This window comes from Pelobates fuscus, chromosome 12 (assembly GCF_036172605.1).
Source record: "Pelobates fuscus isolate aPelFus1 chromosome 12, aPelFus1.pri, whole genome shotgun sequence".
Classification (NCBI taxonomy): Eukaryota; Metazoa; Chordata; class Amphibia; order Anura; family Pelobatidae; genus Pelobates; species Pelobates fuscus.
This window is the reverse complement of record NC_086328.1, coordinates 125,241,742-125,258,114: the sequence shown is the minus strand read 5'-3', so window position 1 is coordinate 125,258,114 and position 16,373 is coordinate 125,241,742. Positions and strand designations below refer to the sequence as shown.

General features: G+C 44.8%; 1 protein-coding gene across 1 annotated transcript; it reads right to left on the bottom strand.

Annotated features, from left to right (window-relative positions):
- Positions 1–4,118: 4,118 nt before the first annotated feature.
- LOC134578277 (SPRY domain-containing SOCS box protein 3-like) lies at positions 4,119–14,056 on the bottom strand. Its single transcript, XM_063437253.1, has 5 exons — positions 14,026–14,056; positions 8,134–8,306; positions 7,050–7,181; positions 6,295–6,485; positions 4,119–4,966 (listed from the first exon to the last, which is right to left on the bottom strand). The coding sequence occupies exons 2-5, from the start codon at positions 8,294–8,296 to the stop codon at positions 4,733–4,735; spliced, it is 720 nt and encodes a 239-aa protein (XP_063293323.1). The 5' UTR covers positions 8,297–8,306; positions 14,026–14,056; the 3' UTR covers positions 4,119–4,732.
- Positions 14,057–16,373: the final 2,317 nt, after the last annotated feature.

Below are 16,373 nucleotides of genomic sequence, written 5' to 3'. Positions count from 1 at the left end.
AAGTCTACATCTAAGAAATATTTGAGATTTGGGGCAATTTGTTTTCCATTGGGGTAGGGACCACAACTCTCTTCAGTTAGTCCATAGATAGTCACCCATCACTTCATCTAAAATAGTGAAATCCAAGTGTAAGAAATTGATATGCCAAACTGCAATATTGTATCTAACTTTCTGTGTATGTGACTGGTTTCATTTCCTTGATAATTGTTTGATAAGGGTCAAAGCGTTCAATTGCATTTCACAACATCCAGCTAAAACAAAAGCTTACATCCCCCCCAGTATTCCATGTATGTTATCAGAAGACCAACCTGTTTTAACTTCTAGGTGTAACCATGGAAGTGTGTGTTTTTCCCAAGCAATTCTGTCTTACCTACCCAGAAACCAAGAGATCAAACCAAGAGATCAAAGGGAAAGACTTGTGTAAAGAAGGAACTCTCTGGAGAAAGAGGGTGGGATAAACCACTTTTGGGAGGGAAAAGGAATTCTGGGACTTGTAGTTTATTACTCCAAGAATCAGGCTTTAAAAGGACAACATCCAAGGAAGGCTCTCTCTCTTTGTCTCTTTGGAGAGGACAGCACAGCAAGCAGGGCCATGGTGAACTGATAGTCTGTCCCAGATTATCCAAGATGAAGGCGCAAGGGGAAGACCTCCATTGAAATGTTTAAGTATTGCCCTTTTATTATGTATCTTTTGGTTTTGGACTGACTATGGTTATAATGTGTAATGTGTATATCCTTTTTAAAATCTAACAGTATCCTTAAATTAATATTAACAATACATTTTATTATACACTTGTGTTTGTGTCTTATTTGTCACACATTCCCTAAAAGAATATCCTTGTAAGAGGGTCATAATTTCTTACACAAGCACTCTCTTCTTCTGAGGAATCTACAATATTTCATCCAGATAAAGTCATCCTTCATCCAAAGCCCTCCTTTTAGCCCAAAGTGATTTCTAACAAAGCAATTAATCAACCTATTGTCCTCCCTCCTTTTTGTACTGCTGCCTATTCCGCCCAATAAAAGAAGTGGCACATTTTGGATGTTAGGGCCTCGCAGCTTTAAATTGCCCACTATTTAAAATTCGGAAACATTTTCATCAATTTCAAGGAAAATAAGCTTTTAAAAATACGCTATTGAGATGACGGGTGGAAACAATCGGGTTGACGTAGTCTTCCAGTGGTTTTCCATTGTTACCGGTTTCACTGAAGGCACACTCTACCAGAGCAATGGTACTTCTTGGGCAGAGAGATTGCATGCTTCACCTGAAGATGTTTGTAAAGCAGCTACCTGGCCAACTTTCAACACCTTCATCGCATATTACATAGACATTTTCTCATCCACAGAGGCTGCTTTTGGATGGAAGGTGCTACAAGCTGTGGTTGCTTAAGTCCCACTCTGTTATCTGGGATCTTACTATATCCCTACTGTATACTCCCACCATATGCCAGGAAACACTGAAATGTTTACTTCCAGTAAATTCCTTGTTCCTTAATATGGTGGCAGTATAATTCTCCCTCCCTTAAAATGAAAACCATTTAGCAGTATCTGAGACCGTGATTTTCTTGTTATGAACTGAAGGGGACTTGACTGGTGAGTTCCTTTATACAGTAAATGGGAGGGATCTTGTTTTTTGTTATTATTATTATTATTGCCAGTTATCGAGCGCCAACTTATTCCGCAGCGCAGTACAATATTTATTAGCACTCTTTTAATGCAATCCTATTATTCCGATGTATAAATGAACCTGCAAATTACTTTACTGTATGAGGTAACTACTGTGCTGTGTATGGGTAACACAGAAAGAGAAGAGATCTATCCTTTTCTGTAGATACATTTCCACAAATTTCAAACATTAAATCAAGAGAATTCCCCCCCTGTAATATTGTAAGTAATGCTCCCATAATTCTCTACTACTCTATGGCTGACTGTGAGTTATAGGAGCTGTAGTTGGGGGTGGCACAGTTTGGCCGCCCTGTTCTGGAGTGATTTGATTTACACATCCCGCCCAAGGATATAAATGAGTATTTCTCATTTTGTTTGTTTTTTTTCGTTTCGGAGTTTCTGATTTAAAAAAAAAAAAAAAAAAAGTCTTCTGTGATTGGCTGCTGCTGGAGAGGAGATGGAGTTGATAACATGGGTCAAAGTACAGTTAGAAAAAAAAAATCAACAAAACATGCTGTCCGCAGACGCCAGAAAAACATGTTATTGACACCATCCTGTTTGTACAGATAAAGTGTCATGGGATCTAATAAATAGCTGGATTAGTCACGTCTACCTGTCAGTATGGGATTAAATATAACACACAGCCACATATGTGTTTGTAATCACTGTAAATCTCAACTGAAACAATGTTTGCAGAACCTTAGGCCAATAATATAATATATTTGGTGTAAATTTGGATAATCCTCTATTCAGTTCCCCATAATTCACTGTTCAGTGAATAAACCCCCACGAGTTTTTAAAAGCCAACAAATCCACTGGTCCTATATAGCACTGGTCCTCCATACTACCATTTCGCAAATTTGCCATTCTATTTTATATCTACCACCTCTGCTGGGAGGCTATTCAATGTATCTTCATGGGGAGAGGGTGGGAGGGAAGGAGAGAGAACGTCTTTATTCTTTTCTCTCCTAAATGTTCCTTCCTTCTAAATCGGGAATCTTGGCTTTGCCAGGTTTTTACAAATATGTGTTTGAAGTCTTAAAAATAAAACGAAAAGCAGAAATTCCTGCTGCTTTATGGTGGAACACAGTGTTCTATTCATGTCTTCCTGACAATCATTGTTGTAAGTTTTGCCCTTTATAAATCATTGAACACGGTGTGACAAGGTTTCTCTTCTTGCAATGCAACTTGTCCCCTGGCTAATCTACATTTAAAACAAATGGAAGTATCACTTAAAAAAAAAATTAAAAAAAATTTAACACAAGTTTATAGATGATTTGTAATGTTTTACGCATTGGTGTAACTTACCGAGACAGTGTGGTAAGTGTTCTTGTTTATTACATTCCTTTAGATTGCCACCAATAAATTACACAGTGTTGAGAAATAATAGGAATTGTGTGTGTGTGTGTGTGTGTATATATTTTATATATATATCTATCTTGCAATAGCTGCAGTTCTCTTGCCTTTGTAAGCCCTCCCCTTGTAACCCCGCCCAGACTTTCTGTGGCTGTCCAATCACAGACTTCCGAATACAGCTCAATGAGAAGTATTTGTAAGGCAGGTTCTCTGGGCAATTGGTTATTTATATATATATATAAATTATAACATGTATTGATGTTGTTACAGTCAAATACTAAACATTATACCAAGTATATAAAAAGAGTTGAGCGCTGTTTGACAAAAACCACACACACATAACGCAAACATGGTCTTCCTAATCATCTGTATTGATGATATAAAATTTATACTTTTGCATCACCATGCAGTCCAACCTTGATGGCAGTGCTGGGCAGAGAGTGGTGCATACATTTCTTCTTTAACATGAATTTTAAAGGTAATTTCTTAATTCTATTGCACAAATGATTTGAGATCAAAACTCCTAATTTCCCTTTGTATCCATGTTGCACACAGACAAATCCTCTGGGTGACAATACAATCGTCGTCATCGTCTTCATCACCTTGATTGATTAACTCTCCTGCGGCCTTTTCGGGTCAGTGATTAAATGACCAGAATTGTGGAAAATAGATCCAATGTACAAATGATCGATACAGTCACAAGAGTATCAAGAAGAAGGATCACTTTCTTACAGAAGGATCTCTGCTGCATTCTACACGTTTCCTTAATTTACAAATATCAACAAACTTTGAAAAATCATACTGTATTGATTACAGTTAATAATTGATACATGGTATGTTTCTGATCATTTCTAAAAGTTGATCATCATATTTATCATTTAAAGCTTTTACACACACAAAAAATATATAAAAACACATTAAAACAGTATACATATGAAGGCGTTCCTGCAGTGAGCTCTGCTTAGATTAGGAAGAAGCTAAAGCTTATCAGCTCTTCCATTGGTTTCAGTGAGAACTCGCATATCTCATAAACATCCGTCCAGCAGGGTTTTATGGAATATGTAGATAAGCTTTTGAAACATTAAAAGCAAAAGGGGGGGGGAAGTTGATTGTATGGGGAGCATAACAGATACAATGGATGGATTATCATGGGGTTATAGGTAAACATGTCCCTTCAAGTAAAATTAAGATGTTGGAGGTTGAGGATGAAAAATCAAACTAGTTATATAGTCCTTTCTTAGTAACTACAGAATTCTCTGAGCATTCAGCTTGTCGACTAAAAATAAAAAAAAGTCCAGGAGCATTCTATCCTGCAAGTCAAATAAACTGGACACAATGTAAATTATAGTGATTATGTTGGCCACTGACAACTTCCCTACTGAAGACTTTTTCAATAATCTCTTGGGATCTCCTCCCAAATAAACTCACAGACTGAAGGGTCTGTGCACTAAGCAAGCACACGTCTTTGGAACTAGAGTAAATATACTATGTTTTTCTAGTATATCATCTGTTCGGATACTCTGAGCTTCCTTTGTGTACACAAGCTGGTAGGAAGGCTGATGGCCATCAATACATCAGAATAATGAGATGATGATAAGGTCTCACAGCAGAAGAGAAACCCCACGTCCCTTGCCGCATTCTCTGTACTAAGCCAGTTCAGTGGTGGACACAGAATAATGTCACGTTATTCCATTATGTGTGGGTCCTCTTACTAGAGTTCAGGTGCCAGAGCATCTAGATCGGAACCCTCTTTCAAACTTTTGAGTTTCCACCTCACTGCTACTGGAAGGGGCAGCAAATCCACCAAGTCCATTTTGGCCAGGCCGTGGGCCAAAGTGCTGAGACATCTTTCTTCCAAGGTAGGTAGAGTGGAACAACGTAAACCCAATGACAACTCAATGCCAGGCGCCGTGGAGGAGACCATTGGATATAACGGTGACTGCACCTTAAAACAAAACAAGAAACAAAAAGCTTCACAAATGGCTGTAAAAAATTAGATCTTTAATTTTAACCTTTAATTACTTAGTAAATTGTACTTCTATATTAGCACTTGTTCAATTATTGTAGTATTTATGGTGCAAGGAGTATTTGTGTGAGATCTCCCCATTATTTATCAAACTATTTGAGTGCTTTGATAAAATTAGGCTTCTGCTGGTACCCAAAGCCAAGTACCTCTGCTTCGACTGAAGAACCATATGTAGGACAGGTGCCTGGTGAGACCCAAGAACGTTGTCAAGACAATTTGACATCTTACTGTGGGACAACATCAGGCATTTTCTGGCACCTCAACTACCTCAACGCACTGTAGTGGTTATGGTGCCAGGAATCCCTTATTAACCTCCCCTCCCATGGTAATAAGTTGAGTTGTTTTAGAATGGTTTGACATTTAGCTCTGTCCCTTCAGACCTTCAAATCGTCTGTAATATCGCGAGACTGGAAATTCTCAGTCCGTTCTAGCAATACAATATATCTATATAATTGAGAATAGGAGGTCGATTTTAACTCATAGTTTTCCTTTAATTTGGGGTTATTTTACACTTTAAATCAGTGCAGCTTCACTTGTAAGAAATAAACAAAATAAACATTACAATCAGAACACGCATTACTGCTGTCTGGGTTGTTATGCCTCCACATGCAGTTCCATGTGTCCACTGGAGACAACAGAGACAGAGTATTTTAATTTTAATTCTCACGTGCATCATGTCCTTTCTGTGCAACAATTTTAGAGACACTCTAGGCACCATAACCACTTCAACTTGCCAGCTTACTGTCAGATGAGGTTAGAATAGTTTTTTTTTTTTAAAGATTTAATTTGGGGAATTAGTTTTGGGCCATAATAAAAACTTTCCTTTCACCTAAACCCTTTGGTATTGGTGGGTATCTTGTAGGGAAAAAAACAAAACTAAACATTTGTGAATTGAATCTGAATGGAAAAACTCAGGCAACAAACGCTGATCTGGGAAAAAACTCTCCAAATTGGCTATTAATGCCCCGGTTTTACCATTTTGAATTTGCTCAGTGAATATTCTGAGTTTAGTGGATATCGCACATTTGTCAGAATAGGGTCCAAAGGGTTAATCATTATTATTTTATTATTTATATAGAGCCAGAGAAATTCCGTAGCGCTGTACAATGGATATAATGAATCATTATGCAAGGGTCTACTCTCTATAACATTTTGTAACATGTGATGTGAACAGAACCCTCTACCGTCCTATGATCTGTTAATATACAGGTATATCCAGGGTTAATGTATCGTCATACAACTTGTACCTTATGCAGCCCTGTGAAGGCCAGTCCCAGACATTGTCTGTTTTTGTAAAATGTCAGTGTCCCTTCCTTTAGGTTTAGATGAACTCCGATCACAGTGCCTCGATCAAAGAATGGTTCGGTGTATGGTCGGCTGCTACATCTGTGCCAAATCATGCCTTTATAAGACAATCCCCAGCTTTCAGTATCCTTTCCTGGGGATGGGTCACACAAAGAGGTCAATGGCCAAGCCAAATAGTCAATACAAAATGACAAGAATTAAAGAAGAAACTCGTGAGACAAAACTCATACAGAATTAAACAACATGTAGCAGACGCAGTGTTTAGGGAATATTTCCTAAATTGGAAATTGCAGAAAATTACAAGTTTAGGCCCAAAGTGTCAAACTGAAAAAAAAAATCTCTATTCTTCTAGTTTTGAGAAAATCTCGCATTTACCTTGTTTATACCCCACAATTACTAGTATAGTAAATAAACTAATTAAAAACCAAGTTTACATGCTATATACACCAGGCAAGCAACGTAGTCTATTGTTTTCATTGATGGATAAGCAGATGTAACTTTTTTCTTTAATAATGCATAAGGTCCAATGGTGGCGTGTTGTGATTTCAATGTGCATCACGCAGGGCCAGGCTGAAATATAGAGCCTGATGGGAATCATAGTCCTCTACACCTGGGTTATCACATATTCCCTGAGTCTGTGTTTAGTTATTAAACTAGCTGTTAGTAGCATCTCACGAGAAGACAACATATGGCTCACCCAATAAGTTAATGTATTCATAGCTCCCAGCATGCAGTGCAGCTTTACTCGTGCCAACACCGACCATAACAGAATAGCCCGAGGCTGGCTCCAAAAACTCTACTTCCCAGTAGTGTTCGCCCTGAACAAAACCTGTGGAAAAACTGTGATTTTATTTCACTTTTATTACAATTAATTAATAAATTCGTTTTTTTTTTTATTTATTTTAATTGTTGCACCACATTGAATTTTTTCATTTTTTTTTTAAATAACACAAAACATAAAACCAAAAACATGATACATCACATTACTTGCTATCAATGTTTCATCATAAATAAACAATAATAAAGTAGCCCGCTCAATGATCAGGCACTGTCAGACATGTCCTATTTCACCCATTGATGGTCTCGTTTAGTGCAAAGATGGCCAGGAAGTAGATCTCCCCATTTGCTACAGAACTACAGTTCCCATGATGCTTTGCAAGCCTTAGAGGAAGTATACTACTGGGTTGGAGGAGAGAGTTCTGTATGTCTACTGGCAAGACTATCTTTTCATGTTCTGTCTGGGTTCTGACCCAACAAGGATGTGGTGTGTGGCAGGAAGTAAAGTCCTGCTCAAAACTTTCCTTTCCTGCGAATACAGACTGACAAGGTGAGAGATCTGCCCCAGTGAAAGAGCAAACAGATCTCACCAATTCCTCCCACACCAGCAACAAGATGCAAGTTGGAGACTAGAGTGGCCATATTTGTGTTGATTCCTGTCCCGGGGTAAAAGCGTGGGACACAGGGATCTAGAAAGACTGGAACTCTATGGCTCCCCGTCAGAAGCTTACAACGGTTAGAGAAGGATGAAGGGGGGGTGTAGGGCACCTATAAGGCTACACTTCATTTATCCCTTTCTAGATTGAAGAACTATGCTTTCTGTGTCTGAGGAGCATTGCACATAGAAGGATAAAGAGTAACAACCAATTCAAAAGAATTATTAAGGATTACAACATCAATGGGCAGAAGTAAATAAAAGACATTAGAAAGATATGTAAAATATTGTAAAACGTGCCATTAGGTCCCCAAGTTAAAAAAAATTAAAATCGCAGGCATAAACAAACCTGTGCTCCCTCGTACTCCGGCCGTGCCACAGCTCTCCAGAACAGGATCAGTATGGAAGTAGACATCTCGTCTACATGGCGACAGCTCTGTGTCCGAGGACAGACCATCACTACTCCACGTCCAAGTCTCTTCCACAAACCCCTGGAGCAGGGGAGGTTTCATTGATGCTAGTCTGTGAACAAGTCACACAAAAAAGGCTATGGTACAGGTTTTATCCACGTTCTAGTGTACACCCATCTGGCACCAAACCCATAGTTGCCAAAACGTAAGAAAATGGCAGATACACCAATCACTCCCTCCAGCATCCTACTTGCACAAGACCAGAGAAAAGTTACATGTGGCAATTAAGGCTACATGATTTTAGAAGAATTCAGAATGAAACAGTAAACCATGCTTAGTTATCAGAAATATTTTATAATATTTTAGCAGAATATTACATTTTCTAGTCCCCAATCATTGTATGTGCCAAAAGGGACACTGATCCTCAAATGGTTAAATAAATTAATGAAATAGAAAGAAAATGCAGCCAGCCCATAGGTCAATGAACTCTTTGTGTAAGATGTAAATGCTGCAATATATTGCAATCATTCCAACAGACATGACTTGGCGAATGCTGCTATCTAGTGTCAATCCCAGTCATTGCTAAGCGCACAGGTATTGGACCATTAGGAGAACATACGATCGTAGAAAAAAAAAAAATTTCACTGAGCCTGCGGTGCGACAGGACATCACAACACAAGCATAAAACAGGAGGAATTCAGTATCGGAACAAGAAGATAAGATATGGGGGTTCTTATACAGGGTTATCCACTAAAATGAGAATTGTCAGGAAGTGAATTCAAAGTCATTTTCAAAGGCTAAAGTCGCTGGACAGGATGCATAGCTCAGTGAATTTGTCCAATTTGGATGTTTTAGCCTTATATTAGAAAACTCACTTTGAATTCCAAAAAAAACCCATTTAGTGAATAACTGTCAGTTTCTCTAAAGGAAAAAAAAATATTATTTGTTCAGTTAATATGTTGAAAGAGAGAGATTCAGGGGTTTATTCGCTAAACTCTGAATTGTAGCAAACTAAAAACCAAATGCTATATTCCGGCAACAATTGGCAAGCTGTAACCACAGCCGAGACGGGAAATTGTTCTAAATCAGAACTTTTTGCCAAATTATTACAATTCAGTTTTTAATTCACCACAATTTGGAGTTTAGTAAATAAATCCCAATGTACCCTCTTCATTCACATTTCACGTCTTCCTAGATAGTTCTTTCCCACTTGCTTTTTATCCACTAAAAAAACTCCAGTTTGATCTTATTTAATGGCAGTTTCTTTATAGCTTTGTTGGGCGTAGAAATCTATCCTCACAGAGATATTCTGCCAGTTCATATACACAGAGTTATTCACAGAAGCGGAACTAGACACCACCGGGCCCGGTGCTAAAATTGCTCTGGTCCCCTCCTTCATCAGCCCCATCCATGTGTCTCATTCCCCCCCCTCCCCGCTCCTTCATGTGTCTCATTTCTCCCCACAGCCGCTCAATGCATCGCATTCCCTCCCAGCCTTCATGTGTCTCATCCCCACCATGCTTCTCATCCCCCCCATACGTCTCAGTCCCCCCCAGCCCCTTCAAGCCTCTCAATCCCCTCTCAGTGAGCACCTCCTGTCAGACCGCAGTCCACTCGGCCACGCTACACACAGCGGCAGGAGTTAAGCAGCACATCGCTCCCCTCCTGCTGGTTATCCTGTGACCGCGTGCCGCAGGACGGTGCGGCAGTGTACCAGCTCTGAAGTAGTACCGAAGGCCCATGGTCGCAGGGGGAGACAGGACAATCAGGCTTCTTGGAGTGATGGGTCCGGTCGCAGCTGTGTCCCCTGCGTCCAAGATAGTTGCGGCACTGTTTTTTCACAAAACTGAGAACTCGTAGTGAATTAACGGAAAGCATCGTTATCTTGGAGAATAATTACAGTTTTAATATTTTGAAATCCACTGAATTCTCATTTTAGTAAATTGAGCGGCAAGTCAGTCATTCAAAGAAAGTAAATAACTGACACAAAATACTAGTTTTAGTTCAAAATAGTGGAGCTGGAGACTTTCTCCCCATTTTGGCCTTAAAGGAATAATATAGTAATCAAAAAACATTTAGCTTGAAGGGTCAGCAGACATCAGTGTTACCTGGTATTGGGGTGCTGCAGTCAGTGTTACCTGGTGTTGGGGTGCTGTTACCTGGTATTGGGGTGCTGCAGTCAGTGTTACCTGGTGTTGGGGTGCTGCAGTCAGTGTTACCTGGTATTGAGGTGCTGCAGTCAGTGTTACCTGGTGTTGGGGTGCTGTTACCTGGTATTGGGGTGCTGCTGTCAGTGTTACCTGGTGTTGGGGTGCTGTTACCTGGTATTGGGGTGCTGCTGTCAGTGTTACCTGGTGTTGGGGTGCTGCAATCAGTGTTACCTGGTGTTGGGGTGCTGCTGTCAGTGTTACCTGGTGTTGGGGTCCTGTTACCTGGTGTTGGGGTGCTGCAGTCAGTGTTACCTGGTATTGGGGTGCTGCTGTCAGTGTTACCTGATGTTGGGGTGCTGCAATCAGTGTTACCTGGTGTTGGGGTGCTGCTGTCAGTGTTACCTGGTGTTGGGGTGCTGTTACCTGGTGTTGGGGTGCTGCAGTCAGTGTTACCTGGTATTGGGGTGCTGCTGTCAGTATTACCTGATGTTGGGGTGCTGCAATCAGTGTTACCTGGTGTTGGGGTGCTGCTGTCAGTGTTACCTGGTGTTGGGGTGCTGCTGTCAGTGTTACCTGGTGTTGGGGTGCTGTTACCTGGTATTGGGGTGCTGCTGTCAGTGTTACCTGGTGTTGGGGTGCTGCAATCAGTGTTACCTGGTGTTGGGGTGCTGCTGTCAGTGTTACCTGGTGTTGGGGTGCTGCTGTCAGTGTTACCTGGTGTTGGGGTGCTGCTGTCAGTGTTACCTGGTGTTGGGGTGCTGCTGTCAGTGTTACCTGGTATTGGGGTGCTGCAGTCAGTGTTACCTGGTATTGGGGTGCTGCAGTCAGTGTTACCTGGTATTGGGGTGCTGCAGTCAGTGTTACCTGGTGTTGGGGGTGCTGCAGTGTTACCTGGTGTTGGGGAGCTGCAGTCAGTGTTACCTGGTGTTGGGGAGCTGCAGTCAGTGTTACCTGGTGTTGGGGTGCTGCAATCAGTGTTACCTGGTGTTGGGGTGCTGCTGTCAGTGTTACCTGGTGTTGGGGTGCTGCTGTCAGTGTTACCTGGTGTTGGGGTGCTGTTACCTGGTATTGGGGTGCTGCTGTCAGTGTTACCTGGTGTTGGGGTGCTGCAATCAGTGTTACCTGGTGTTGGGGTGCTGCAATCAGTGTTACCTGGTGTTGGGGTGCTGCTGTCAGTGTTACCTGGTGTTGGGGTGTTGCAGTCAGTGTTACCTGGTGTTGGGGTGTTGCAGTCAGTGTTACCTGGTATTGGGGTGCTGCAGTCAGTGTTACCTGGTATTGGGGTGCTGCAGTCAGTGTTACCTGGTATTGGGGTGCTGCAGTCAGTGTTACCTGGTATTGGGGTGCTGCAGTCAGTGTTACCTGGTGTTGGGGGTGCTGCAGTGTTACCTGGTGTTGGGGAGCTGCAGTCAGTGTTACCTGGTGTTGGGGTGCTGCAGTCAGTGTTACCTGGTGTTGGGGTGCTGCAGTCAGTGTTACCTGGTGTTGGGGTGCTGTTACCTGGTATTGGGGTGCTGCAGTCAGTGTTACCTGGTGTTGGGGTGCTGTTACCTGGTGTTGGGGTGCTGTTACCTGGTGTTGGGGTGCTGTTACCTGGTGTTGGGGTGCTGTTACCTGGTGTTGGGGTGCTGTTACCTGGTGTTGGGGTGCTGTTACCTGGTGTTGGGGGGCTGCAGTCAGTGTAACCTGGTGTTGGGGTGCTGCAGTCAGTGTTACCTGGTATTGGGGTGCTGCAGTCAGTGTTACCTGGTGTTGGGGTGCTGCAGTCAGTGTTACCTGGTGTTGGGGTGCTGCAGTCAGTGTTACCTGGTATTGGGGTGCTGCAGTCAGTGTTACCTGGTGTTGGGGTGCTGTTACCTGGTATTGGGGTGCTGCAGTCAGTGTTACCTGGTATTGGGGTGCTGCAGTCAGTGTTACCTGGTATTGGGGAGCTGCAGTCAGTGTTACCTGGTATTGGGGTGCTGCAGTCAGTGTTACCTGGTGTTGGGGTGCTGCAGTCAGTGTTACCTGGTGTTGGGGTGCTGCAGTCAGTGTTACCTAGTATTGGGGTGCTGCAGTCAGTGTTACCTGGTATTGGGGAGCTGCAGTCAGTGTTACCTGGTGGCGGGGTGCTGCAGTCAGTGTTACCTGGTGTTGGGGTGCTGCAGTCAGTGTTACCTGGTGTTGGGGTGCTGTTACCTGGTATTGGGGTGCTGCAGTCAGTGTTACCTGGTGTTGGGGTGCTGTTACCTGGTGTTGGGGTGCTGTTACCTGGTGTTGGGGTGCTGTTACCTGGTGTTGGGGTGCTGTTACCTGGTGTTGGGGTGCTGTTACCTGGTGTTGGGGGGCTGCAGTCAGTGTAACCTGGTGTTGGGGTGCTGCAGTCAGTGTTACCTGGTATTGGGGTGCTGCAGTCAGTGTTACCTGGTGTTGGGGTGCTGCAGTCAGTGTTACCTGGTATTGGGGTGCTGCAGTCAGTGTTACCTGGTGTTGGGGTGCTGTTACCTGGTATTGGGGTGCTGCAGTCAGTGTTACCTGGTATTGGGGTACTGCAGTCAGTGTTACCTGGTATTGGGGAGCTGCAGTCAGTGTTACCTGGTATTGGGGTGCTGCAGTCAGTGTTACCTGGTGTTGGGGTGCTGCAGTCAGTGTTACCTGGTGTTGGGGTGCTGCAGTCAGTGTTACCTAGTATTGGGGTGCTGCAGTCAGTGTTACCTGGTATTGGGGAGCTGCAGTCAGTGTTACCTGGTGGCGGGGTGCTGCAGTCAGTGTTACCTGGTGTTGGGGTGCTGTTACCTGGTGTTGGGGTGCTGCAGTCAGTGTTACCTGGTGTTGGGGTGCTGCAGTCAGTGTTACCTGGTGTTGGGGTGCTGTTACCTGGTGTTGGGGTGCTGCAGTCAGTGTTACCTGATGTTGGGGTGCTGCAGTCAGTGTTACCTGGTGTTGGGGTGCTGCCGTCAGTGTTACCTGGTGTTGGGGTGCTGCCGTCAGTGTTACCTGGTGTTGGGGTGCTGTTACCTGGTGTTGGGGTGCTGCTGTCAGTGTTACCTGGTGTTGGGGTGCTGCAGTCAGTGTTACCTGGTGTTGGGGTGCTGCCGTCAGTGTTACCTGGTGTTGGGGTGTTGCAGTCAGTGTTACCTGGTGTTGGGGTGTTGCAGTCAGTGTTACCTGGTGTTGGGGTGTTGCAGTCAGTGTTACCTGGTATTGGGGTGCTGCAGTCAGTGCTACCTGGTGTTGGGGTGCTGCAGTCAGTGTTACCTGGTGTTGGGGTGCTGTTACCTGGTGTTGGGGTGCTGCAGTCAGTGTTACCTGGTGTTGGGGTGCTGCAGTCAGTGTTACCTGGTGTTGGGGTGCTGCAGTCAGTGCTACCTGGTGTTGGGGTGCTGCAGTCAGTGCTACCTGGTGTTGGGGGTGCTTCAGTCAGTGCTACCTGGTGTTGGGGTGCTGCAGTCAGTGTTACCTGGTGTTGGGGTGCTGCAGTCAGTGCTACCTGGTGTTGGGGTGCTGCAGTCAGTGTTACCTGGTGTTGGGGTGCTGCAGTCAGTGCTACCTGGTGTTGGGGTGCTGCAGTCAGTGCTACCTGGTGTTGGGGGTGCTTCAGTCAGTGTTACCTGGTGTTGGGGTGCTGCAGTCAGTGCTACCTGGTGTTGGGGTGCTGCAGTCAGTGCTACCTGGTGTTGGGGGTGCTGCAGTCAGTGTTACCTGGTGTTGGGGTGCTGCAGTCCTCCTTGTGTTCTCATTCTCTGTGTTTTACTATCTAAACTCACTTTGTAATTGTTCTATGAGGTTCTCAATGTGGGCGTGTCTCACAGGAGGAGGCGCTGCCGAGAGAAGCCAATCAGAGGCGGTGGTTGGTCCATTCCCCCATATGGTCACTTTTAATTGGATAGAAGAGGATCCGGCTTCGCACAAACAACATGTAACCCCGCCCACTCCCTGATACAAAATAACTGTAACCCCGCCCAGATACAAAGTTACCTTCTCCCCAGGACACAGTGTTCGTTAACCCCTTCACTGCCTGACTGCACAGAGTCTATAACCGGTTAACCCCTTCACTGCCTGACTGCACAGAGTCTGTAACCGGTTAACCCCTTCACTGCCTGACTGCACAGTGTCTGTAACCGGTTAACCCCATCACTGCCTGACTGCACAGAGTCTGTAACCGGTTAACCCCTTCACTGCCTGACTGCACAGAGTGTGGACCGGTTAACCCCTTCACTGCCTGACTGCACAGTCTATAACCGGTTAAGCCCTTCACTGCCTGCAGAGTCTGTAACCGGTTAACCCCTTCACTGCCTGACTGCACAGTGTCTGTAACCGGTTAACCCCTTCACTGCCTGACTGCACAGAGTGTGGACCGGTTAACCCCTTCACTGCCTGACTGCACAGTCTATAACCGGTTAAGCCCTTCACTGCCTGCAGAGTCTGTAACCGGTTAACCCCTTCACTGCCTGACTGCACAGTGTCTGTAACCGGTTAACCCCTTCACTGCCTGACTACACAGAGTCTGTAACCGGTTAACCCCTTCACTGCCTGACTGCACAGTGTGTAACCAGTTAACCCCTTCACTGCCTGACTGCACAGAGTGTGTAACCGGTTAACCCCGTCACTGCCTGACTGCACAGAGTGTGTAACCGGTTAACCCCTTCACTGCCTGACTGCACAGAGTCTGTAACCGGTTAACCCCTTCACTGCCTGACTACACAGAGTCTGTAACCGGTTAACCCCTTCACTGCCTGACTACACAGAGTCTGTAACCGGTTAACCCCTTCACTGCCTGACTGCACAGAGTCTGTAACCGGTTAACCCCTTCACTGCCTGACTACACAGAGTCTGTAACCGGTTAACCCCTTCACTGCCTGACTGCACAGTGTGTAACCAGTTAACCCCTTCACTGCCTGACTGCACAGTGTGTGTAACCGGTTAACCCCGTCACTGCCTGACTGCACAGAGTGTGTAACCGGTTAACCCCTTCACTGCCTGACTGCACAGAGTGTGTAACCGGTTAACCCCTTCACTGCCTGACTGCACAGAGTCTGTAACCGGTTAACCCCTTCACTGCCTGACTACACAGAGTCTGTAACCGGTTAACCCCTTCACTGCCTGACTACACAGAGTCTGTAACCGGTTAACCCCGTCACTGCCTGACTGCACAGAGTCTGTAACCGGTTAACCCCTTCACTGCCTGACTACACAGAGTCTGTAACCGGTTAACCCCTTCACTGCCTGACTGCACAGAGTCTGTAACCGGTTAACCCCTTCACTGCCTGACTACACAGAGTCTGTAACCGGTTAACCCCTTCACTGCCTGACTACACAGAGTCTGTAACCGGTTAACCCCGTCACTGCCTGACTGCACAGAGTCTGTAACCGGTTAACCCCTTCACTGCCTGACTACACAGAGTCTGTAACCGGTTAACCCCTTCACTGCCTGACTGCACAGTGTGTAACCAGTTAACCCCTTCACTGCCTGACTGCACAGTGTGTGTAACCGGTTAACCCCGTCACTGCCTGACTGCACAGAGTGTGTAACCGGTTAACCCCTTCACTGCCTGACTGCACAGAGTGTGTAACCGGTTAACCCCTTCACTGCCTGACTGCACAGAGTGTGTAACCGGTTAACCCCTTCACTGCCTGACTGCACAGAGTGTGTAACCGGTTAACCCCTTCACTGCCTGACTGCACAGTCTGTAACCGGTTAACCCCTTCACTGCCTGTCCGCATAGAGTCTGTAACCGGTTAACCCCTTCACTGCCTGACTGCACAGAGTGTGTAACCGGTTAACCCCTACTGCCTGACTGCACAGGCTGTAACCGGTTAACCCCTTCACTGCCGGCCTGACTGCACAGTGTTTGTAACCGGTTAACACCTTCACTGCCTGACTGCATAGAGTCTGTAACAGGTTAACCTCTTCACTGCTCGACTGCACAGAGGCTGTAATCGGTTAACCCCTTCACTACCGGCCTGGCTGCACAGAGTTTGTAACCAGTTAACCCCTTCACTGCCTGACTGCACAGAGTCTGTAACTGGTTAACCCCTTCACTGCCGGC